Source organism: Gymnogyps californianus, chromosome 12 (assembly GCF_018139145.2).
Source record: "Gymnogyps californianus isolate 813 chromosome 12, ASM1813914v2, whole genome shotgun sequence".
Taxonomy (NCBI): domain Eukaryota; kingdom Metazoa; phylum Chordata; class Aves; order Accipitriformes; family Cathartidae; genus Gymnogyps; species Gymnogyps californianus.
The window spans coordinates 20,727,320-20,752,113 of record NC_059482.1 but is presented as its reverse complement, the minus strand read 5'-3'; the positions used below and the strand labels follow the sequence as shown (position 1 = coordinate 20,752,113).

At 41.7% G+C, this 24,794-nt stretch overlaps 2 protein-coding genes across 3 annotated transcripts in view; both read left to right on the top strand.

Annotated features, from left to right (window-relative positions):
* The first annotated feature begins 131 nt into the window (after positions 1-131).
* Positions 132-11,589, top strand: HSDL1 (hydroxysteroid dehydrogenase like 1). The gene is made up of 5 exons (XM_050903766.1): positions 132-357; positions 3,743-4,188; positions 6,203-6,430; positions 7,372-7,381; positions 11,498-11,589. The coding sequence occupies exons 1-5, from the start codon at positions 138-140 to the stop codon at positions 11,587-11,589; spliced, it is 996 nt and encodes a 331-aa protein (XP_050759723.1). The 5' UTR covers positions 132-137.
* MBTPS1 (membrane bound transcription factor peptidase, site 1) overlaps positions 11,587-24,794 on the top strand; it is a 25,316-nt gene continuing 12,108 nt past the window's right edge. For both annotated transcript variants that reach the window (XM_050903765.1, XM_050903764.1), the window contains exons 1-14: positions 11,587-11,990; positions 13,191-13,448; positions 13,870-14,073; positions 14,451-14,561; positions 15,889-15,998; positions 16,386-16,502; positions 17,527-17,594; positions 18,222-18,324; positions 19,096-19,247; positions 20,241-20,402; positions 20,933-21,077; positions 22,184-22,372; positions 22,973-23,145; positions 24,151-24,266. In XM_050903765.1, the coding sequence (XP_050759722.1) occupies positions 11,804-11,990; positions 13,191-13,448; positions 13,870-14,073; positions 14,451-14,561; positions 15,889-15,998; positions 16,386-16,502; positions 17,527-17,594; positions 18,222-18,324; positions 19,096-19,247; positions 20,241-20,402; positions 20,933-21,077; positions 22,184-22,372; positions 22,973-23,145; positions 24,151-24,266 (2,095 nt within the window). In that variant the 5' untranslated portion in view covers positions 11,587-11,803. The remainder of the gene's footprint in view (positions 11,991-13,190; positions 13,449-13,869; positions 14,074-14,450; positions 14,562-15,888; positions 15,999-16,385; positions 16,503-17,526; positions 17,595-18,221; positions 18,325-19,095; positions 19,248-20,240; positions 20,403-20,932; positions 21,078-22,183; positions 22,373-22,972; positions 23,146-24,150; positions 24,267-24,794) is intronic.

Sequence of the window (24,794 nt, the reverse complement as noted above, 5' to 3'; positions counted from 1 at the left end):
CTGCATCAAAATGGTGCTCACACTGTAACGTGCTGAATCTCAAAGGTTATCCATTCAGTCTGAAAAGTTTACGTGGCCCAAGAGGCGATTGTAATTGTCTCTTGTCTCTTTTCTTTTTTTCCAGGCTTGTGATCACCATGGCTGCAGTGGATCGCTTCTACCTCTTGTACAGAGAGATCAGTCGTTCCTGCAATTTTTACATAGAGGCCCTGGCTATAGTTGGAGCTTGGTACACAGTCAGAAAGTGTGTCTCTCTTGCGTTTGATGCTTACAGCATGCTTAGGTTGCATATAATTCCAAAGCTGGGTGGCGAGATTGATCTTGTCAAGCAGTATGGAAAATGGGCCGTGGTCACTGGTAAGAGATTGAAGCAGTATACTTGCTTATGTTTCTATAACATACTGTGCCAGTACTGTAAAACTTGCTAGCTTATATTGCTGGGTGAGCTTTATGTTACAAGCTGGGGCCTGCATTATCTCAGGTTGCAAGTTAACCTGCTTGAACAGTGACAGTTGTTCAGTGCCTTACTAAATTCAATTCCTCAGGCGACAGGCAAGCTCAGTGTGTTGACTGACTGCTAGGAAAGAATCACAGAGCAATTTTTCCCAAAAATTGCAAGGTACACCCCGAACGCATACAAGCGTAGAGAGAGATGCAGACAAGATCCTTTTTTTGCTATGGGCTTTTCACATGTGCTCAAGTTCTTCAACAAGGTTTAGGTCATGTACCTCTGACATACTCACCTTTCATTAAGGTTCTACTCTAAGCTCTCTGTTGTTGTCATAGAAAATATAAAACTTGTATGAGGCGAGATTGCAGAATGTTGCTACTGACAATCACGGAAACATGGTGGGATGACTCGCACAACTGGAGTGCTGCAATGGATAGCTATAAGCTTTCCAGAAGGGATAGGCAAGGAGGGAGAGGCGGTGGGGTAGCCCTGTATGTTAGGGAGTGTTTTGATTGTCTAGAGCTTAACGATGGGGACGATAGGGTTGAGTGTTCATGGGTGAGAATCAGGGGGAAGGCCAAGGCACATATCATGGTGGGAGTCTGTTATAGACCACCCAACCAAGATGAAGAGGCAGATGAAATATTCTATAAGCAGCTGGGAGAAGTCCCACAATCGCTAGCCCTTGTTCTCGTGGGGACTTCAACTTACCAGATGTCTGCTGGAAATACAATACAGCAGAGAGGAAACGGTCTAGGAGGTTCCTGGAGTGTGTGGAAGATAATTTCCTGACACAGCTGGTGAGTGAGCCAACTAGGGAGGGCACCCCACTGGACCTGTTGTTTGCGAACAGAGAAGGACTTGGGGGTGATGTGACGGCTGGAGGCTGTCTTGGGCATAGCAATCATGAAATGATAGAGTTTTTGATTCTTGGAGAAGTAAGGAGCGGGGTCAGCAGAACTGCTCCCTTGGGCTTCCAGAGGGCAGACTTTGGCCTGTTTAGGAGACTGGTTGACAGAGTCCTGTGGGAGGCAGTCCTGAAGGGCAAAGGAGTCCAGGAAGGCTGGACATTCTTCAGGAAGGAAATCTTAAAGGTGCAAGAGCAGGCCGTCCCCATGTGCTGAAAGACAAGTTGACGGGGAAGAAGACTGGCCTGGCTGAACAGAGAGCTTTGGCTGGAACTCAGGAAAAAAAGGAGAGTTTATGACCTTTGGAAGAAGGGGCAGGCAACTCAGGAGGACTACAAGGATGTCGTGAAGTTATGCAGGGAGAAAATTAGAAGGGCCAAAGCCCAACTAGAACGTAATCTGGCTACTGACGTAAGACAATAAAAAATGTTTCTATAAATACATCAGCAACAAAAGGAGGGCTAAGGAGAATCTCCATCCTTTATTGGATGTGGGGGGAAACATAGTGACAAAGGATAAGGAAAAGGCTGGGGTACTTAATGCCTTCTTTGCCTTAGTCTTTAGTAGTAAGACCAGATGTTCTCCAGGTACCCAGCCCCCTGAACTGGAAGACAGGGACAGGGAGCAGAATGAAGCCCCCATAATCCAAGGGGAAATGGTTAGCGACCTGCTACACCACTTAGACACACACACAAGTCTATGGGGCCGGATGGAAATCACCCAGGGGTACTGAGGGAGCTGGCAGTAGTGCTCACCAAGCCACTTTCCATCATTTATCAGCAGTCCTGGCTAACCAGGGAGGTCCCAGTTGACTGAAGGTTAGCAAATGTGACACCCACCTACAAGAAGGGCCAGAAGGAGGATTCAGGGAACTACAGGCCTGTCAGTCTAACCTCGGTGCCGGGGAAGGTTATGGAACAGATCATCTTGAGGGCCATCACATGGCATGTACAGGACAACCAGGTGATCAGGCCCAGTCAGATGTGTTTATGAAAGGCAGGTCCTGCCTGACTAACCTGATCTCCTTCTATGACAAGGTGACCCACTTAGTGGATGAGGGAAAGGCTGTGAATGTTGTCTACCTAGACTTTAGTAAAGCCTTTGACACTATTTCCCACAGCATTCTCCTGGAGAAACTGGCTGCTCATGGCTTGGATGGGCATACTCTTCGCTGGGTAAAAAACTGGCTGGATGGCCGGGCACAAAGAGTTGTGGTGAATGGAGTTAAATCCAGTTGGCAGCCAGTCACAAGTGGTGTTCCCTGGGGCTCAGTATTGGGGTCAGTTCTGTTTAATATCTTTATCAATGATCTGGGTGAGGGAATTGAGTGCACCCTCAGTAAGTCTGCAGACAACACCAAGTTGGGCAGGAGTGTTGATCTGCTTGAGGGTAGGAAGGCTCTGCAGAGGGGTGTGGACAGGCTGGATCGATGGGCCGAGGCCAATTGTATGAGGTTCAACAAGGCTCAGTGCCGGGTCCTGCACTTGGGTCACAACAACCCCATGGAACACTACAGGCTTGGGGAAGAGTGGCTGGAAAGCTGCCCGGCGGAAAACGACCTGGGGGTGTTGGTTGACAGCCAGCTGAATATGAGACAGCAGTGTGCCCAGGTGGCCAAGAAGGCCAATAGCATCCTGGCTTGTATCAGAAATAGTGTGGCCAGCAAGACTAGGGCAGTGATCGTCCCCCTGTACTCGGCACTGGTGAGGGCACACCTCAAATACTGTGTTCAGGTTTGGGCCCTTCACTACAAGAAAGACACTGAGGTGCTGGAGTGTGTCCAAAGAGCAACGAAGCTGGTGAAGGGTCTGGAGAACAAGCCTTATGAGGAGTGGCTGAGGAAACTGGGGTTGTTTAGCGTGGAGAAAAGGAGGCTGAGGGGAGACCTTATCGCTCTCTGCAACTACCTCAAAGGAGGTTGGAGCGAGGTGGGTGTTGGTCTCTTCTCCCAAGTAACAAGCAATAGGGCAGGAGGAAATGGCCTCAAGTTGTGCCACGGGAGGTGTAGATTGGATATTAGGAAAAATTTCTTCACCGGAAGGGTTGTCAAGCATTGGAACAGGCTGCCCAGGGAAGTGGTTGAGTCACCATCCCTGGAGGTATTTAAAAGATGTGTAGATGTGGTGCTTAGGGACATGGTTTAGTGGTGGAGTTGGCAGTGCTAGGTTAACGGTTGGACTTGATGATCTTAAAGGTCTTTTCCAACCTAAATGATTCTATGATTCTATGACAACGTTGTCTTTATTGTCGTGGTTTTGAGATCACCATATTCAGTGCCACGTGACCTTCAGAGAAGGGAATAAAGCTATAATTCAAAGAACTGGCAAAAGAGAAGGCTGGGGCTGCTCTGATTTTCACCTTGTTTTTTTATTTTCTATTACAGGTAGCACAGATGGTATCGGGAAGGCGTATGCTGAAGAACTGGCAAAGCGTGGTGTCAACATCATCTTAATCAGCCGAAACAAAGAAAAGCTGGAGGCTGTATCTAGAAGCATATCTGAAACTTATAAAGTGGAAACAGATTTCATAGTAGCTGACTTCAGCAAGGGGCGTGAGCCTTACCCAGCCATTAAGAAGGCTCTGAAAGACAGAGAAATTGGCATTTTGGTGAATAATGTAGGAATGTTTTATCCCTACCCGGACTATTTTACCAACCTGTCTGAGGATATGCTGTGGGACATGATCAACATAAATATTGCTTCTGCTAACATGATGATGCATATCGTGCTGCCAGGCATGGTACAGAAGAAGAAAGGGGCAATTGTGAATGTTTCTTCTGCATCCTGTTGTCAGCCGACACCAATGTTGACAATCTATGGAGCCTCTAAAGTAAGTTGGGCTGTAATGTTTAATGGTATGCACTGAAAAGTAGATGCGTTATAGGTTGGTTGGTTGTAAACACATTCAACAAGGATGTCAAAAGATACTTGAAAGTTTTCTAGGGATTTGTTCAAATATCAGAGGTGAATGTTACATGTAATAGGCAGTAAACTCTTTATTCTCACCAATACTGGGCTTTGAACCAAAGTCAGTGCTACTTGGATTATGTGTGAACTGTGGCATAACAGTAGTTCTAGGAAAAATGTTACCTTCCTCGGAGGAATGATATGCAAAGCAAAGTGGCAGTTCTATGACCCATTGAAAGGGTCAAGAATTTAATTTCTCTCTTCTTCAGCTGAACTGTGCAGACATACCTCAAGCCACTTACACACTAGTATTTGGTAGCAAGAGGGGCTATACTCATGCTCAAGCCGCCACTGTGACAAGGGCTGTGGCCAAATCAAGCCACTGCTTCACCTAACACCAAGGGGCAGAAGGCTTCTTACACCATTGTCTGTGCCATATTTGGGGAGAAGTGAAAAGAACTTTCCCCCCCATAATTATTCTTCCTGAGGAGATCCAGTCAATAATGAATAGGATGGGGCAGCTGGGTGATGCTGGAAGTATGAATGCACGTGGGGATGCGGATTTACACTGGATGACTTGCTGAGGAATCCACAAAAGCAACCGAGATTGTAGAAGGATCTTGCTTAGATCTGGTGTCTAAACACAAGTGGTTATTGCTCTCAGTGGTCAGTGGCTGCCCTCTGCTGTAGCCTAACCCCTGTGCAGCCTTGCTCCTGGGATAGCTCTTGCGAGTACTTCCTTTTGCCTGGAGCAAAACCAGCTCTTATTACCCCAAGGTATAAAACTCCTTACAGATTTTCTTCAGTGTGGAAACTGGCTTAAGGTTCCTGTTCCTGTTGCAGAGTATCTCCCCCCTTGGTTATGCTAAGTGTATATAGAACTGCACTTGGAACTAAAACAATTAAAAGGCCTGAATGAAAAAGAACAGAACAAAACCCAGTGCACCAAAGTTTCTTCCTTTAGCTGCCGTCATTAATCCAAATCCTGGATCAGCAATCCAGTTTAAAGCCTGGCCTCTGTACAGTTACATTTGCACAGAAGTGGGAACAAGCTGCTCTAGCCTCCTAAGCCTCTTTGTGCGTTAACAGTGTATGGTGTTTGAAGTGGTTGGTTTGGTTTGTTTGTTCTCCTTAAGCAGTTTAAGAGCATTTGTAGAAGATGCTCTCTCAACAGTTGGCTGGGAATGGAGCTTTTGCGAGGCCATTTGGGAGCAGAAACCGTTCACTCACAAGCTGAGTCTAAAATGTTCTTTCTCGGGGGTAACTGGCTGTGCGGACCAGCAGTAGTTTCAGCATGGCATCAGTCTTGCTGCCTTGATAAGACTGAGCCATGCTCATTTTCCTGTCTGTTTGATTCCAGCAATCTCAGGCTTATGCTTTTTTATGTTATTCTGTAAAAGTAAAGTGAACTAAAGGAGATAATACAGATATACATAACAAATGCATGTTTAATTTTGCACAAGGGAGTTGCAGGAAGTAATTAACCTAGCTTCTGGGGAAGATCAGTTGAGTATGAAATTAACCTGTAAATGTATTAAAAAATGGGACTTTATTTTGTCCTTTTGACAGTAGTATGTATAGTTAGCATTGGAGTGTCCCCTGAAATGCCCCCAAACTAAACAAGGTGTTTGTTTTACATGAAATAAATGTTTCTGTATTGTTTTTAAGCAGAAATTGTCAGATTGTTTGTTAAATTCACATCAGAGTTAAGCAGTCGCTCTGTCCTGCAAGTTACTGTACTGTTGCAGGTTTTTAGCAAACAAGTAACAACAAATAGAAACGTTGGTAATGCTTTAGAAATTTATATTTTTATACTATTTATTCAAGGTTTTATTTTTTTAGCTGATGTATAAAATATGCTACAACTTTTCTGTAATTCTAATAAAACTCTGCCCTAAGACTTGATTGTTTTTAAAAAAAAGCTTTTGTCTTTCTAGACCTACTTGGACTATTTCAGTAGAGCACTACATTATGAGTATGCCTCAAAAGGAATTTTTGTTCAGAGTTTAACCCCATTCATAATTACTACAAGAAAAGTAGCATGCAGCAGCACTGCATCAAAGAGATCCTTCTTTTTTCCTTCTGCTGAAGAATATGCAAGTCATGCTGTTTCTACTCTTGGGTTATCCACAAGGACTACTGGTTACTGGAAGCACGCAATAAAGGTAACAGAATTCATTAAACTATTTCATGTTTGTCAATAGAAGTAAATAAGCTGTTCACTTTCTTAGGAGTCTGAATGGAAACTATGCTCGTATTTGGAAAAAGTGCAATATATATTGTAGGACTTAAAGGCATTGTGCCATATTTTCTCACTAATTCTGCTTTAGAAAATTCTGCTAGGGCATGCTTATTTTTAGAATGAGAGATTGAATCCAATTCCCACTTGAAATGCGCAGCAAAAATGGGAAGGAGACAACTTTTTATTCAAAAGCGCAGAGTATCTCATTTCACTTGGGGTGTTGCTGACTGGGCAAGCATTTCACTGTCTTCTATGAACAGAAGTAGCTTTTTTCAATCTTAATTTATTGAGCGTATTTCTGCTTTGGGGAAGAGTGGGCAGGGAGGACGGAATAATAGCAGAAAAAGAAAAAAAGTCCACATTTTTATCCTAAGCTACCTGGAAGCAGGTCCTCCATACGTTAGGTTTTCATTTTTGGGGGCAGACTGTGGGCTCCAAAGTAATTTTATGAACATTGGTCACATTTCATGTGTCCTACCTAGTGGCTTTCTATAGCATTGGGTCGAGTAGAAGGAATTGAAGAAGAGGGGATTAGTCCAAAAGGAATAAAAGAGACGGGAAGGATTCTGGCCAGATGTGGTAATTAAAGGAAGTGGACAGTATTGCTGTTGCGAACTTGAACAAAGTAGTTCAGGATTTATTTGCAGAACTTCACTGTTCAGCTGTGGGTACTACTTCCAAAATGGCTAAATATATTTACTTCCAAGGAGTTGAATTTAAGGCTTAGTTGCTGATGTTCAAGCAGGTTTTGCCTTGCTTTAGTGGTAATTTGAGAAACTGTTTGTTTATTTAATGGAATATATCTTAATCTGTCTCTTCCTTTCTTCTTTTTCTCTTCTCTTGTCTTGCTGTGCCTCTCCACAGTTCACGTTGGGTGAGTGCCTACCTGAATGGATCTGGGCATGGTTTGCAATGTATTTTTGCAGAATTGTACGCAAGGAAGCTTTAACAAGCAAAGTGAAATAGGAGTATCCAGATGTCCTGTGTAACGAGTACTATATTCTGATTAAAGTGCTGCAAAAATGTTTAGTGAACCTTGGTGGACTTACTGTAACCTATCCATACCTGGCTAAACAAGCTTCGTGTAACCTAGACATCAGAAGTCTGGATCCTCTCTGTATCCTTGTATTAAATAGCTCCTCCACTGCTTTCCTCCACAACAGAGCTGATCCCGTTGAGGTTAATCTCTGTTCACTTTCTCTCCAAGGTAATTGGGCAGGAGCAGGTATAGTTTTAGTTCTGACAGTAAATGACTGTCTCTTGCATAGCGCTACATGATGTCAACTTGCAAAGTTGACAGAATTTGAGAATTCTCCAAATCTGTCAGAAATGGGCCCCCAAAAAATCATGCTGTTCAAAAAGACAATCCCAGTCAACTGTATTAAGTTTACTATGTAGTTTTGCGTAGCTTTTCTGTCTTCTCATGGCAGATGTTTGTATGTTTTAAGTGCAAATGTTGTTGCTTTTGAATGATGTTATTTAAGGAACTTCTCAAAATTAAGGTATATGGCAAGGTACTAGTGACTTGGAGGTTGTTTAAATGACTGAAAAGGTCTTACAGAGCTGTAAAGGAATTTGGAGATAAGCTTATATACTTGCTTATTCCAACTGTGAATGATCTTGATAATACTTTAAATATTCCTTCAGCAATCTGAAATACGGCTGGAGAATTGAACAAAAAATGTAAAAACACATTAGCTAAAGAAAAATAATGAAGGAATAATGTTTTGATTTAAAAATACTGATTGGTTTCCTAAGATAATAAAAAAAACTTACTGAAGTTTTGATGCTGTATGATTTTGATGCTTCTGTTTAGATAAATACGTTTATGCATATGTACTTACTAGAAGTCATCTGGTATCATACACTGCTGATATGTGTTGCAGGCTCTACATCTCAGAGTCAGGAAAGCTGTCCTTTCTGTGTACGTATAATTGCTACCTGAAAGAGGGACATGACTTAGGAAGAATGTTCTCAATCTTTTTGTATTTTGTATTATCATGGGCTCGTTAGTACTGCTTCTGTAATGTTATACTGAAATATCAAACCCATGAAATACCTATGCAGTATCTTATACATAGCAGCAGTCCTCCCCTCATTTGTGGTAGTATTTGTTGCTTGAATGTCACGGTGCTGTATTTCCTGATGGTGACAATGGGAGGTGAGTATACTACACTAGCTTGCTCCCTGAAATCCCTACTGGAGGACGTACAACAGTTGCATTGTGTTGCTGAATAATGCAGTCATGATTACAAAGTGGTTATCTGTTGCTTCTCCACAGTACCTCTGGACTGGTGATGTTAGAACCTGGACTTCTAATAGCGATGTCCCCCACAAAGCTTTTATGAGTAGGTTTTGTAGAGAATAATTTAGTACTCATCTCCATCCAGTCAGAGACTGGGTACAAATCTGTTTGTAAATAACTTAATTCTAAGTTGTATCATGTGAAATGCTGATTAGAGCTCTTTAAAAAAAAAAAAAACAAAACAAACCAACCCCAAAACCCAAACCAGTAATTTCAGATGTTTAATATAGTGAAACTGCCCCCAGCCTTCATGGCTGAATGCTCTGTTGAGGTACCCAGTATATTGCTGGGCCACGTAGGAAGATACTGATGCTTGAATTTATTGTCTAGAGGGAAATACAGGCTGTGATTTTTATAATGAAGGAGCTCCCTCCCTTGACACTTTGTTACTGTTCTGTTGCTGGAACCCCATATTCTCAGGGTTTTTTGGGGGGGAAGGAAGGGGGAGAAGATGGGGAGCAGTCGGGGGGCTATCAGGGGCAGGGACCATTAAGTGGTTTTGTCTGCCGCTGACCTCCTGTTAGCTGACCCCAGCCTCAGCTGGCCCCGAAAGCTGTTTGCTTCAATTGTGCAGTATAAAAATAGGTATTAGGTGTTGCCCGTAATGACTTATGCCCGTTTGCAAACGGGATTTAAACAAATACATTTATTTTTAGCAAAAGCTTAAATGAAGGTTGAGCAATGTGAAGCTGTAGAACGTTTCTACTCCCACCTCTCCCTCACGCTCGTCCGGCGCTGCCTGCCCGTCCCTGTCGGTAACATCCACGTCTCAAGTTTTCTTTGCAGGAGTTAGACCCCCACTCAGCCACATCTGAATAATCAGCTTCTCAAACAACCTTCTGCAGAAGGCGGCTGCTGCGCGCCGTCCTTACCGACTCCAGCGGGAAGCGTCTCCACGCCGCTGTCCGTTCCCGCCGGACTCAGGCTCGGGCCCGCCGCCGCACATGCGCACTGCCGCACATCCCCTCCGCGCCGTGCGCATGCGCCCGCCCCCCAGGCCGCTATGGGGCTCTCGCGAGAGCGCTGTGGTAAACAGTGCACAAAATGGCGGCGGCAGGCCCGGCGGCGGCGGCGGTGGCGGCGGCACGGTGAGCGCGGCGGGCGGGGGGAGGAGAGTGGGACGGCGGCGCTGCTGCTGCTGCTGCGCCGTTTCTGTGCGCGGGCTGGGGGGAGCGCGGTGCTGTCAAGCTTCGGGGGGCGCGGAGCGGGGCGGGCAGCACCTGGGCCTGCAGCACCCGGTCGCCGTTCCCGGTGCTCGCTCGCTCCCCCTCGTCTCTGGGGCTGCCTCGTCTGCCGCCGCGCTCCGGGCGGCTGCTGCGCGGGGCTCTCCCCACTCTCCGGCCGGCTGTCGCTCCGCCTCAGCCTCTCCCGGCCGGGGGGCAGGTTGGGAGCGGCGGCGCTGCCCCGCACGGCGCCCGGCTGCTCTCGCCGGGGCGGCGCTAACGACCCGCGGTAACGGGCACAGAATCGATGAGTTCACTTGTTCGCTGGCTGTGGCGCGCTGGGCAGGAGCAGCGGCCGGCGTCCCCTTCCGCGGTACGGGCAGAGCTTCCCTGAACGGGATGGCTCCTCGGCTGCCCGGTGGCCCGAAGCCGCGGGGCGAGGCTGCCCGCAGCCTCCACGCCGATGCTCTCTGAGCCTCTCTCAGCCGGCGGTCTCTGCGGAGTTCCCATGGCTCCGTCTGGGGTACCCTCACTTCAGAAAAACTGGGGAGTAACTCTAAGCGTAGCTGTTCTAGGGGATGGACAAGTTGGCAAGTTTAGGTTCCTATCCAGCTCCACATGGTGAGGGTATTGGAACAGAATAAAGTTGTGAGCGTGCTGCTCCTTTGCTCTTAGTTTCCATCACATTTCAGCATCGTGCTTACATGCACTCTGTTATCAGCCAAAAGAATGTTTATTTTGCTCATTTGTGTAGTTTATTGCTATAGGGGTTATAAGCCAACAAAGCGATAAGGTAGGCAGAGCTCAGCCAAGATCAGCAGTCAATGTATTGTAACTGTGTCTAGTTTAGGGATGAAGAGGAAACTTTGTAGTCACAAGCAGTTCGCAGTCTGTCATGGTGTTGTCAGTCAGCTAGAAATAGAGGGGAGTTCTATCCCTGTTACAAGGAAATACTTGAGAATGCTAAGTAAAGTTAAATAAAAGTGTAGTAACAGCTGTCGCATGCAGACTTGATTCATTCTGTTGTTGTGCTGTGACGTCAGCCCATCGTTCTCCTAAATAGCGTGAATCTCCTGATAAGGCTCCTACTTCTCAATCCTGGTCATTGCAGCAATGTATAGTTCTGCTCTGCTTCTCCGCATGGTGTGACAGACCAGGCAAAAATGTTTCTCTTCGCTCATCTCTTAATGGCTTTTAATCTATCAATTGCTGGTTAAATGTTTGGAATTTAAAAAAATACTAGCATTACAATTTTTCTCAAATGCTTCCTGCACCTTGGAATGTAAAGGGAAGAAGCTTCCCCTCCACGTGAAAAACACTTTCAACACTTTCCTTTAACTTCACATTATTACCTCTGTAATCCTAGCCCTTATTTTCTCAGGTGCCCATGTTGTAGTAACTCACATTCCACCTCAAGAAAATTTGAAAGACTTTTTTCATGCTGATTTTCTCTTGTGATTTTCAGGCTATACATTTGCACAAATGTGAATCTAATTATTTTCTGTATTGACCTGCCTTACAGGTTGGCTTGCAATCAGCTTTGCTAATTCTTCTAGGGAGTTAACTTTGCCATCAGAAATGGAGTACAGGACTCAGCTACCACATCCTGAGTGACCGAATCCTTTAATACAAAATGGAGAAGAAGCGTAGAAAGAAATGAGCCTGTTTATGAGGCTTTACCTCAAAAGACCATGAAATCTCTACTTATTTTGGACACAGCTTTAAGAATATCCAGTTGGTCGGCACAGTGAAAGCAACGTTTACTGAAACAAAAATGAACTAGTTTATAAAGAAGAAAATTGTGATTTGAATATATGGAATTTTTGGAATGAAACCATTTTCTTCTATGACCATGAAGTTTGCAAACATCTGGTTTGTTCTGGTTGTTATTTTACTCTGCGGCAAAAAACACTTCAGTACCAGACTAGGGAATTCCTCTCATGAGGCTCACATATGTCCTGGATGTTCCCGCCTTGCTTTGAAAGTGGAATTCACTTCGACAGTCGTGGAGCATGGTAATAAAGAGTTAAGCAGTAAAAAAAAATATCCCTGTGAAGTTCAACTATATGCTACTGATTTGTGGTGTTTGTGCAATTGTAATATTCAGAGAGTTTCTGTAGAAGCATATCGTCTGCTAAACTCTATATTCAAAAAGAGAAACAGGTTTTTTCAAAGGTTCTTGGTTTAACTGGAGAACGAGATTCAAAGAACAAGAGAAGGAAGAGGGGGGGAAATAAAGAGGATGTTAAAAGTGAAAATGTTAAAAGTGAAGGCTCAGGTGGGCAAGTCTGGTCACTTTGGTGTGTTTAGTAGCTGTTTGTTTCGACCCGGTTGGTAGCATGGTTGAGGCTCTTGTATGAAATGTAACCACAAGTGGGCCTTGAAGGGGTGAGAAAGGCAAGAAATCTCTGTGTGTTTGTGCAATAAAAAGTTTGGAAGCGATAATACATGCATGGAAAAATTGCAAAGGTAATTGTGAAGGGAGCAGATGAAAGGCAAAGTAAGGCAGATATCACTGCTGAGATGGCAAAGGATAGCAGTAGGATGCCTTGACCCTGTGTCCGCTTTCTGCCTCAGGTACCTGTAATGTTTCCGCAGCGAAGCTGTGTGTGTACCTGGGTGCTTACAGGCAGGATCTCTGTGGCGACATTTCTGTGCATAGTTAGTCGAAGACTTACTGTGGTGAATGTGGTGGTGTGCACTGGGGCTGAGGTCCACTCACAAATCACTAATCCAGATCAAGGACTGGACTGTTGGGACTGGCTTCATTCTCTGTGCGTGTCGTACTTGGTGTCAGTAATTTGCACTAAAACTCAATACCATATAGAGGCTAGATGTCTTTAAATCATACGTGTCAAGAAGCATATTGAATTGGCATATCAAGCAGTTGTTTGTACTGCTGGATGTAACGGTAAGTCTGTTACCTCTCCCATGCTCCCCCGCATTGTTTCACCTTTCCATGATACTTACAATTCTACCTTCCTTTCAAAGGTTTTTATCATATTTTGCAGGTTTCCTGATGGGTAAGGAAAAAAAAAAAAGGCATTATGTAGTGCAGAAATAAATCGCAGATTTCTAAAAGCAGCAAAAAAGTGCCTCAAATTGTGATTATTTGTTCTGGATAAAGAAAAAAAGAAATATTTGGGCTTTTGTGATGTGAATGCATGAGTAAGTTGCTTAAACATCAGTTCTGATAAGTTATGCTCTTGTTCCAGAGTATATTGTGGCTTTTAATGGATACTTCACAGCTAAAGCTAGAAGTAAATTTATTTCAAGTGCACTAAAAAGTAGTGATATTGAGAACTGGAGGATTGTACCTCGCAACAACCCAGCCAGTGACTATCCCAGTGATTTTGAAGTTATTCAGATCAATGAGAAACAGAAAGATGGAGTACTGACACTGGAAGATCATCCAAACATCAAGCGTGTAACACCTCAGCGGAAGGTCTTCCGATCACTCAAATATTCGGAGTGTAAGTAATTTTCTGTGTGGTTGCATGTGATCTGCTTTGGAAAAGTCTTCTCAGCCTTATTTCAGACCATCAGCTTAGCATTACATGAATGAGAAGTGCCCTACAGTTTTTATTTCGTTTACAGAAATCTATTCTTTTGCCGATAAAATTATCAGGGTCTTGTCATAGCTTTGCTAAAGCGTGGCAGCGATTCCAACCACGACGTAGAAACATTTTTTTTGCAGCAGTCAGTTAGCAGAGACTATGGACCACTATATCCCTAGTAGATAAAATGGAAGCTTTTACTGATTTTGATCAGAGAAAGTGGATACTCACCAGTCTAAAATTTTTGTTGTAATAATATGATGTGTATATTTGCATAAAAAGCTAATATTTTGTGGTTTTCCTCATACTGTATTTTCTTCATCCTCATTCTGCATAGCTGATCCGATGTTGCACTGCAATGAAACCAGATGGACTCAAAAATGGCAGTCGTCTCGTCCCTTGAGAAGAGCAAGTCTTTCTTTAGGTTCTGGCTTCTGGCATGCAACAGGTCGACACTCAAGCAGGCGTTTGCTGAGAGCTATCCCACGTCAAGTTGCTCAGACCTTGCAGGCAGATGTCCTCTGGCAGATGGGTTACACAGGTATGCTTTTGTCTGTTGGCTTAGAGCAATGACCTTCTTTGGAAAAACAAGTGAAGTGTAAGGAAAGGCTAATTGGCTCCTACATGTTAATCTCTCATTGGATGCCAGTTCTGGAAAGACTGAGAAATACTTTGTTTTGAGATGCATTGTATACTTACGGAGCGCTCTTCTGTGTATGTGTGTACTGTACTTAAGAGAAATTGGTCATATTTATGATCTGTGGTTGAATTTCTGAATTGGAATATGTTTTCTTTAAGATGTATAACTTACTGAGCTTGTAAATTGCATGCTACATTAAACATAAAAGTTTTCTTTGACTTGATAGACTAGATCTGCTATGAAGCTGAATCAGAAAAAGCGATGCTTTTCTATTATAGGTGCTGGTGTAAGAGTAGCCGTGTTTGACACTGGTCTGAGTGAGAAACATCCACATTTCAAAAATGTAAAGGAGAGAACAAACTGGACTAATGAGAGAACCTTGGATGACGGTGAGTTACTGTGCACAATTGCCCAGCTATTCCTGACACTGGCATGTTCTGTTTTCTGTTGTGAAACTGCTGTTGCTGCTGTGGTGCAGTTTCATCCTTTGAAACTGTGTATCCTGAGATTTTAAGCTTAATTTTGCAGTGTTCTGAGCACTTTGTACTCATACCAAATTCAACAAAGTGTATTAAGATTCCGGGAGGGTGTTGCATAAGTCTCCTTTGAATCATATGCGATGTTTCATCACAGCATTTGAACGATGTCAGGGCAAGAAGACATTATGCAGGCATGAATAGTAGGTGGAGGTGAGAGCAAACCACACAAAGCTGTTTCTTTCCTATTCCTTTTTTATGTATTCTGCTGTTTCACAGTGCATACGTATTTCCATACTTACAAGGCAGAGCGTTTTCCTTCTTTGCTGTGCAGTCCCAAACTAATCAGAGTTTTGGCACCTTCCTGTAAAGTTTTTCTAATCTATATAGTTTGCATCAACAAACACTGTGCTGGCTCATGCCCATCAACGTTCCAAAGAACTTTTTGTTTTCTGCAGTATGTTTGTGTTCCTTTTTCATATGTCGACCCTAACTTGCCCTGACTGTATGCTTTCACAGATTATTAATTTCATACAGTCTGGGTCAGTGCGTCAGTTGGCATTTTAATCCTTTTAGAGTTCAAGGTATATGCATATCTTGCTCAGTCTTGTGTGCACCTCCATAGTTTTATGCCGTGTAGTATCTCCTTGCATTGCAGCACCTGCTTTTTGTAGCACTTTCTATTAGTTCTGTGCCCAGATGGCTGCTGAACAGGCAGATTTGGAGCACAAAAATATAATGCGTGCAGTCCCATAAAGCAAAAGTTAAATTATTTTTTTGAGGGGAGGAAAAAACGTGTTTTCTTGTCTTATTTTTCATCCTTAACAAAATACGGTTATTGCAGAGTCAGGATAAACATCTTTTAAGAAGTTTATGTAAAAATACGTTGGCCTTGTGACTTGCATTTTCCAAAACAACCTTTTTCTCTCACGATTGCTTTGTGTGGCTCTTGATTTCATTGTTAGCAATCAGGAGTGGATAGTCTGGAGAGTGTATCACTCAGAGTTTCATCGGCTGGCTGGCTGGCTGGCTAGATAGTGCTGGAAATTCTGGCCCCGCTGAACCCAGTAGCAAAATATGATTCAAGAAGACTAGGACTGAACCCGGTGTTTGTGGGTTGTTGTAAAGTCTGTTAGATTGATGTGATTTTTGGTATAGGCGGTGTTTAACAGTACAAATCCTTGACAATGAAATGGTTTGTCTTCTAACATCTTATTTTGTTTCCTTTTCCCTGTGATAGGTTTAGGCCATGGGACTTTTGTAGCAGGTGTGATAGCCAGCATGAGAGAATGCCAGGGATTTGCTCCAAATGCAGAACTGCACATTTTTAGAGTGTTCACCAATAACCAGGTAGCTATTTTACATGAGTTTCAATTTCTGCCTTTCCAGATTAATGCTGTATTAATCCTTTCCTTTGGGAATATTACAAGTACTGTAAATGTTGGCGTATTTTCTTCGATAAGTGAGGAGGATACATCTTTCTATTTAAAAGAGACTTACTACAAGATTTCTTATAGTTTCCAAATCTGGTATATTTTTCAGAAATAATGTGTGGAAGTCTGATCTGTATAGTGTTGGAGCAATCACACAAATGTACTGAGCACTAGAAATACTAGGCGACCATTGTCACTTTTGTGCTTTATTTTGGTGGTGTTTCTCCTCTCTGTCTGAAGTCTGTATGGTCATGGAATCACTGGATTTTCCAGTGATAGCTTTTTTCCTCTCTTTCTTACATAGGTCTCATATACATCTTGGTTTCTGGATGCCTTTAATTATGCAATTTTAAAGAAGATAGATGTATTGAATCTAAGTATTGGTGGGCCAGACTTCATGGATCATCCATTTGTTGACAAGGTTAGTACGAGGAAATAAAGCGGTCATGGTGTTTATATCCCTCACACAAATGCTGGACTTGCAGAGCTACTTGTTTGCCACAGCTGCTGACAGGTTCTGGTGCTGCTGACAGTTTCTGTGGAGTTTCATTTGCATGAGAGAAATCTTGTACAGTGTACAGGCTTTTAGGAATATATTTAAGGAATGGATTTTAAAAAACTAAACACAACCCAAATATTCACAGAGCTATGGAAGCATGCCCTTTTACAAAATGCTCTATGTACTGCTAGAAAGTGTGACTCCCAAGCAGGCAATTAAGTGGGCCCTTAATAGAAGAAGCTTAACTGAAACCCACCCTTGCTTTTTTTTAAAGCTCTGCATGGTTAATTTATTTCATGGTAAAAATATGTATAGCGTGAATTTAGCAGCAAATTGTTTAAGAACAAATAGGTTAAAAGTACAGGTAGTTGATTCAGCTATGTGATAAGAGATTTGTTTCAGGATAAGACAGAATTAGGTTTTTGTCTTTGTAAATGTAATGGTTCCCTGAATTGTTGATCTGTCTTTCAAAAGCACTAAGTGAATTAATTTACATTTTAAAAAAGGATAAAATCTTTCTTTGTAAAGGATAATTAAGGGATTTGAGGCATAGAAATTCTTCCTTTTTTTTTTTTTATGATAACCTGCACTGAAATTTAGTTTGACAGTGACTTCACTACCCTCCCCAGAGTATTACTGGAGGGAATTCAGAATAACTTGACTTTGGCATCTGGAGTGCTTTGTTACGGGCAGGAGTTTTTCCTTTGGTGCAACCTAAATATGTACTATCAGCAGTGTTGCTGTCGAGGCTGGGTTATTGGTCACATAATCTTAAGAAAGTTTGGAGCTTAATACTGAATATACCAGTGAGATGTATTTTATATACGTCTCAGTAAGAAAGAGGGGTTGGACTAATTGTTCACTTATGTCAGGCCCCATGGAGTGTATGTTTGTTAGAAAAGTCTTTTTTGTGGCAGAGCCTTATTGTAAACTTTATTTTTTGTAGGTATGGGAACTGACAGCTAACAACGTCATCATGGTCTCTGCTATTGGTAATGATGGCCCTTTGTATGGGTAAGTTTCAATGACCACTTCAAAGAAAAGCAAATATGTTGTTATTATATGTCTTTGGAAGTAGTTGTGCTTGGTCAGGAAGTTTTCCCTCCTCCTTTTTGCTGTAATCTGTTTATAGAAAGTGACTCAAGTTAAACTACCTCTTTCCACTGTCTTTATCACTTGCTGTAGTAGTACAGCAATTTGTGAAGTACTTAGCTAAATATTTTTCATTGAAACAGTGGAAAGCCAGTAAAAGAAGAATGGCAGTACTTCCAGCTGACGTTTCCCTGTTAGTGTGAGCAGACATCTTTGGGTACTGATCTTGGGCTTAAGGAATATACAAGGGATCCAGCCAGAATGATTTGTGGTATATTTTTAAAATAGATGCCTAAAAATAGATTTTGTTTTGTCTTCAAGATACATGGTTTGGTAGTTACTGAGTTAGTTACCGAGTTACTAACTGCCTGAAAAGTTGCGCTCACTGGTAAGTATAACTGTATCGGGTAGGACCAAAGTTTGTTTCTGTGGAGGTTAAAAAGAGTGTCTGACAAAAATCTGATGGCAGCGTGTCCATTGTCAAGATAAACTTATGACTGTGTCTTGTTTTTTGTTTTTTTGGTCTTCCTATCTCCCAACTTGTTCTAGGACTCTCAATAACCCTGCTGACCAGATGGATGTGATTGGAGTAGGTGGCATTGACTTTGAAGATAATATAGCTCGCTTTTCATCTAGGGGAATGACCACTTGGGTAAGATACTTTGACTATGGCCAGCCACATCTGCAGCCAAAATAAGGGCCTTGGAAAGGGAGCCTTTTTTGAAGGGGTAGTCCTGTGCAGATGTCATGTGTTGCAGTAACCAGGGATAAAAGATTTCAGCAATGATCAGAATAGTTAGAGATTGTAAGTCTTTAAGCAAGAAGCTTAATGTTCTTTGCAGGGTTTCTCATCATTAATCTTGACCACTGTTGACATTCTTGATGTATTTGTAAAATGTCCACGACCTTTTGATTTACGGTGAGGACTTGCCTGTGTGGTTAAATCTGCAAAAATGAAGGCCTGCACTTGTCCTTCCTTTAGTTTAAAAATCCTAGGATTTCCAGATGCTACATGTAACATTGCATTTATTTGCCTGTTGAACTGAGGTCACGGGTACTGCACACATGATTTCAGATGAGATTGCATTGTGATCTTGATTAAGGGGACTATTACATGTTTCTGTTCGTGCTGCATCTCATTCATTAGCCAGGTAGCAGTGTGGTTATCGTTTTGTCGGTGGCTTCATGCTTAGCATAAATACTAGAGTAATCGGCAGTAATGTTAACGTTGAAACATTGAGAACTTGTCATAAACAGCTTGAGTCCTTCTTTAGGCGTTACTTGCTATTCCATGATGCTGAACCTCGGCTAATTTAGTTGACAATTTTACTTCTGAATGCCCTGCAGTTAGTTTAAATGCCCAAATGAAGCAACCAGTGTTCATTATGTAGTAGGGCAATAATCCATCCATTTTGTTTCACAGGAGCTGCCTGGAGGTTACGGTAGAGTGAAGCCTGACATTGTTACTTATGGCTCTGGAGTGAGAGGTTCTGGTATGAAAGGTGGATGCCGCTCTCTCTCTGGGACAAGCGTAGCATCTCCTGTGGTGGCAGGTGCTGTTACTTTGTTAGTGAGGTAAGTCTTAAATAAGAATGTCTAAAAAGATACTGATGCAGGAGAGTCATAAAAGGCCCTGTAAAGGAACCCACCAAATAAAACTACACTGTATTTAGATGTAGAAAGACAAACTTGGAGGATAAAATCACGGTTCTTCTGCCTGAGACATTACCTTGTCTGACTAGCTCTAAGTTTCCTGGGAAAAACTTGAGAACTATTTTGAATAATAGTTACGTCTTTGAAAATATAACTAGGGAGAACAGTACTATGAAGTAATTTTGTCACATTTTTTAATCATTTTGAATTGCTGAGCTTCTGTCAGTTGTGTTGTAGAAGAGCAGCTGCTCAAAGTAGGCACCTGTAGCCGATAATTATCTAAGTACTTGTAAATTTTACAGGATTTAGGGTTTTATGGCTATTATCCGGTTGCATAAGTCATCTGTTGCACACTGAAGAACTTGAAAGGAAGGTGGGGAGTTGCAAGTCTGTATTTTGTGTTTGTCATTGCTACTACATAAGGATGAGACGAACCTTTATTTGAGAAACACTGAAGCCAGAAATTCAAAGTCATCATTGTATTTCCTCCATAAAATGGTGTGTTTTTCTTTGAACAACAAAGCTATTTTTCCCCCCTGGAAGAGTCATGTTGCGAAAGATACCAGCAAGTTTCCAGTTACAGAGGCTTTGATTTTCAGAATATTTTATTTAGCACGTAAAGATACTGCCCTGATTGTAATGACTGCTGGTCATGGAGCACACTGTAAGGAGAAAAATTCATGTAATACTAGTTTTTAAGAGAAATGTGTCAGAAACTTGTCACTCTTCTTCAGCTGTTCCAGTGAGAAATCAAGTAAGAATAGACAAATATGAACAGAAGGTGTTACTCACAGCAAACTGGTTTTTGATTGCATTTTCTTTAAATCAAATGACTGTTAAGGCAGAATGGTAAACAAGACTAGCTAGAAACTAGAATAAGGGCCACCTAATGGGATCTGTTGTTTCCTATTTCAGCACAGTTCAGAAGCGTGAAATGGTGAATCCAGCAAGTATGAAGCAGGCACTTATTGCGTCAGCACGTAGACTTCCTGGAGTCAACATGTTTGAACAAGGACATGGCAAGTTGGATCTTCTGAGAGCTTATCAGATCCTCAACAGCTATAAACCACAGGCCAGGTTAATTTTAATCCTTAATTAATCAATGATACTCTATAATCTGCTGTATTTCTTTTAAGAGAGCAGGTGATGCCTGTGTAACTCAGTTGAGCAATCTATGCTTATGTAACAAAGGGAACTTGCACAAAGTATTTTCTGCCTAAGCTATAGCAGTGTAGGGGATGAAGTGTCTATGAGAGCTAAATTTACTTTCTCTTCTAGCCTCAGATGTTATGAATAATGTAACCTAGAACACAATGGAAAAGTACTTAAAATTTAACTTTGGAGAATAAGAACATTCGCACTGTGCTGAAAAGTTTCTTTTTTGTGTGTGTGAAAATCTTTTCACAAAACTTAAAATTTAAAAAAATTAGAGGGGGAAGGAAGAAGATTTTGAGGCAGATTTGGAAAGCGAGGTGAGAGCTTGATAGAGTAACTATGACTGGCATGCTTTATCTGTAATTTTTTCATAGTTATGTATAGTGGCATGTTGTTCTTCTGTTTATTGATTTTATTCTTTTTTTAACTTTACCTCCTCCATCCTGGTGTAGTTTGAGTCCAAGCTATATTGACTTGACGGAATGTCCCTACATGTGGCCCTATTGTTCTCAGCCAATATATTATGGAGGGATGCCAACCATTGTTAATGTTACTATCCTTAATGGTATGGGAGTCACTGGGAGAATTGTAGACAAGGTAAGACTTAACATTGTTCTAAGTCCTGACTATTAATATGGTTAAAAGCTTCCCAGAAAATACTATTTTAGCTATGAATTTCATAGAACAAATCAGATTTCTTACTGCTGAGAGCAAGAGATGCAAAATGTTTGATTTTAAAGGATGCACCCAGATTAGTAAGATTTGTCAACATGAGCTGTCTACAAGTTTTCAAGCAATGCATTGGTTTCAGGGGCGTGTGGCGTTTTATCTTTGTAAAACCAGTTTGGATTGACAGGTACTTAGAGATTTGTTTGTATTCTCTGATAGCATTTAAAATCTTCTGGATAGACTTTCCTCTTTTTTTTTTTTTTTTGGTCTGGAACATAAGCAATCTCAGTAAAGAACCCTCACATTATAAATCATGCCTCTTCCATGGGTCAAAATGACCTGAATGTATTGACTTACCAAGGTCTGCTGCAAAACCTGTTCTTTTACACCAGTGATGTTGAGCCTGTTGGTTGACTAGGGAGGTTTTTAATTTCTTTTTTTTATTAAGCTTTAAGTAAGTTTAAACATAGAACAGATTTGGGAATTGATACAAGTTAAATAAGGCACCTATCCCAAAACTCTAGCCAATGTAAATGAGCTTAATTTCAACATTTCAGTGTGAATCCTGAGGTCTGTTTTAGATTTAAGCTTACACTAAAGGGCATTGAAGCTCTTATCCAACATCATTAGCTTATGGTAATACTCAGACGCAGCTGGTGTAATTTGCCTGCGTCTGTTACAGTGTTAGCTCTCTTTGTTACCGAAAGGAAATTTTGTGCTCTTACCAATAAATTTTTGCACAGGACCCCAAAACGTTAGAACAGGTGCACTTAAGCAGCATGCTGTTCAGATAGCTGCTTAGAGAGTCCTGCCTCTGAAAAGCCTATCGTCCGGATCATTAAGGCTGTCACGCTTAGGTTGATTCACTGACACACCACCAACCTTTTGGGCTTTGTGGACATTTTTAAATTTGACATAACAAATCTTAGCTTTTCTGAAGGTTATTTCTTTGTGCAGAGGAAGAGGGCTATATGTGCAAAAATTAGTGACTGCAAATATTGTTTTACCAGTGTTCTGTATTCTTCATTTCACAGCCAGACTGGCAACCCTATCTCCCCCAAAATGGGGATAATATCGAAGTGGCTTTCTCCTATTCTCCTGTGTTGTGGCCTTGGTCTGGATACTTAGCAATTTCCATCTCTGTAGCAAAGAAAGCAGCATCTTGGGAAGGCATTGCTCAAGGTCATGTTATGATCACAGTATCATCCCCTGCCGAAAATGAAGTAAGTTCTGTGCATTTTGGTTTTTCTGCGTTCATAATTACTAAAACTGCTTCCCGATATACAAATACGTTCTTTTTAAGGGGTTGCTCTGGTCCCGTCATTTGATGTATAAGTTAGATTGGAGTCAGGAAATTGAAGAGTACAAATAATGATCTTTGTAGTTGAGAGCAGGATTAACCTGCGAATTGGATATGCTTTAGAATCAGAAAACCTCTTTTTGAGACCGACTTCATAATTTCGTTTGTTTATTGTGAATTCTAAGTGATGTGTTTTGAAAAAGAGATTACTTAAATATATTTCTCCTAGAACCATGCTTAATTGTTCCTGAGAAGTTTTTAAGGTTTTGAACGATTGAACCAAATCACAGTTGTAACATATTTTAAGTATTTTACGTTCTGAGCATAAATATAAACTGTTGAGTGCAGAAAAAATACTACGGTGATTTAAGGCAAAAGTCATCTCTTCGTCTTCAGAGCTGGTACTGGTGACTAAAAGTAGATTTGATACCTCCATTTTTTTTGGTCTTTTACAATCCACAGTTAACTGGTGAATGTTCCTGTGGGGAAAAAGGATTTCACTGTAGTTTGTTCTGTCCTTCAGTCTAAGAATGGTGCAGAGCAGACCTCAACGGTGAAGCTTCCAATAAAAGTGAAGATTATTCCTACTCCACCTCGTAGCAAGCGAGTCCTTTGGGATCAATATCATAACCTCCGTTATCCACCAGGATACTTCCCCAGGGATAATTTGAGGATGAAGAATGATCCGTTAGATTGGTATTTATCTCAGGTTCTATTAAATCAGTATTTCTTGATTGTGTATTAATGATACAGGATAACTTTACTGAATGCCAGAGAGCTCTGGCCTTCTTCAGTGTGGCATGGGATTATCTTTTCTAAGAAATCCATGAAAAGCACTTGGACTCTGCATGCTTTTGGTGCGGGATTTTTTTTTGTGCTCTATGGTTTTATGCACATGAAATGGAAAGCTTTTAAAATGCACATTTAAGACACCGAGATTTTTGTTTGGCTTTCAAAGTGTAGCATTTTTCTTTTCTGCCCTAATTTCTCCCAGGAAGTTAAGGGGGGCACTTTATTAGGCACTTCAGCATTTGCTTATCAAAAAATCATGAGAAATTTGGAAGACTGAATTGTAAAGAAGAAACCCTGTCTGTTGAGGGAGACTGTCTTCAAAGCAGGGCGAGGCTCAGCTGACCTGTTGTCTTTCCTAGATGGAGAGGAAAACCGTCCATAGGAAGAATCGTGCAACAATGTATAAGTGAGGATTAATTGGGTCAGTGACCAAGACATAGGCTTTTGGAAAGCTACTCGGAGCATGCAGATGTGGCAAATGGACAGGAACTCTCAGCTGAGTTTCAGCAATTATTTACAGGTGGTCCTGTGTGCTTCTTCCAGCTAGTAGTTAAAACTGCTCTTACTGGCTCTTTTGCGAGCAGAAAGTCCTGTGAAGAGCATCTGGTTTTAATCCAGCAGTGTTTTTCTGTGGTGTGATGCAAACATGTAGAATTGTGCTTTGTAAGGAACATGCTCAATCTCTAGCTTTGACTGTACAACTGACTCTTGTCTGTAGCACTCGGAACCAGTGTAGTTGGTGAAGAATTTTGCAAAGAGGAGATGGTGCTTAGAAAACTACAGGTTATCATTTGAAAAAAATGGACCTTTTAGAAAGGAAACTAGGAAGTAATCTATAATTAGAGGATTAAAGTCAGATTTCTGCATGCCAGATTTAAATGTCTTCAACACTTTTTCTCTTTTCCTAAGGAATGGTGACCATATCCACACAAACTTCAGGGACATGTACCAGCACCTAAGGAGCATGGGGTACTTTGTTGAGGTTCTTGGTTCCCCGTTTACATGTTTTGATGCAAGTCAGTATGGTAAGCACGAGTTAATTGCCTTGTTCTCCATACTGTTAACTTCTTCCTAAAATGGCCTGGTTTTTGGAAGACCAAAAATGTTGGGGGGGACACAGAGAAAAATTCTCATGGTGATAGAAAAATATTATAAGAGTGGGTGTTTTTATTATTTATATGCTGATATTTGGTTGTGTAAAGTGTTGCTGCAGAAGCTTGCTTGGGGGTCTAGTAGAATTAGTGCAGTTTTCTATCCTTATCATGAAAAAATGAGAGGGAAAGCCCACCTCTAAGTGGGTTAAAAGCCCCTCTGTATTCAGTCCCACAAAGGCAGAACTGTATTTGCCAAAAGATTTTGGCACAGTCAAAATGAAGCATGACATGAATAGCAGACTAAAATCAAAAGTGTCCATTCTGGCTTTTTTTTTTCCCTCAGCAGTGGCATTTTAAAACATTGATATTTGTGGATAGATAAAAGAGTGGGGAAAGTATTCCATCCAACCATATGCGATAGCAGAGCAGTATGTGGCTTGTTATTTCTGTGTTCATCAG

Bases quoted from the DNA above. Each gene is read 5' to 3' on its own strand.
- HSDL1 (XM_050903766.1), top strand. From the start codon at position 138: ATGGCTGCAGTGGATCGCTTCTACCTCTTGTACAGAGAGATCAGTCGT. The intron at 358-3,742 runs GTAAGAGATTGA...TTTCTATTACAG, and splicing joins AAAATGGGCCGTGGTCACTG to GTAGCACAGATGGTATCGGG. The intron at 4,189-6,202 runs GTAAGTTGGGCT...TTGTCTTTCTAG, and splicing joins CAATCTATGGAGCCTCTAAA to ACCTACTTGGACTATTTCAG.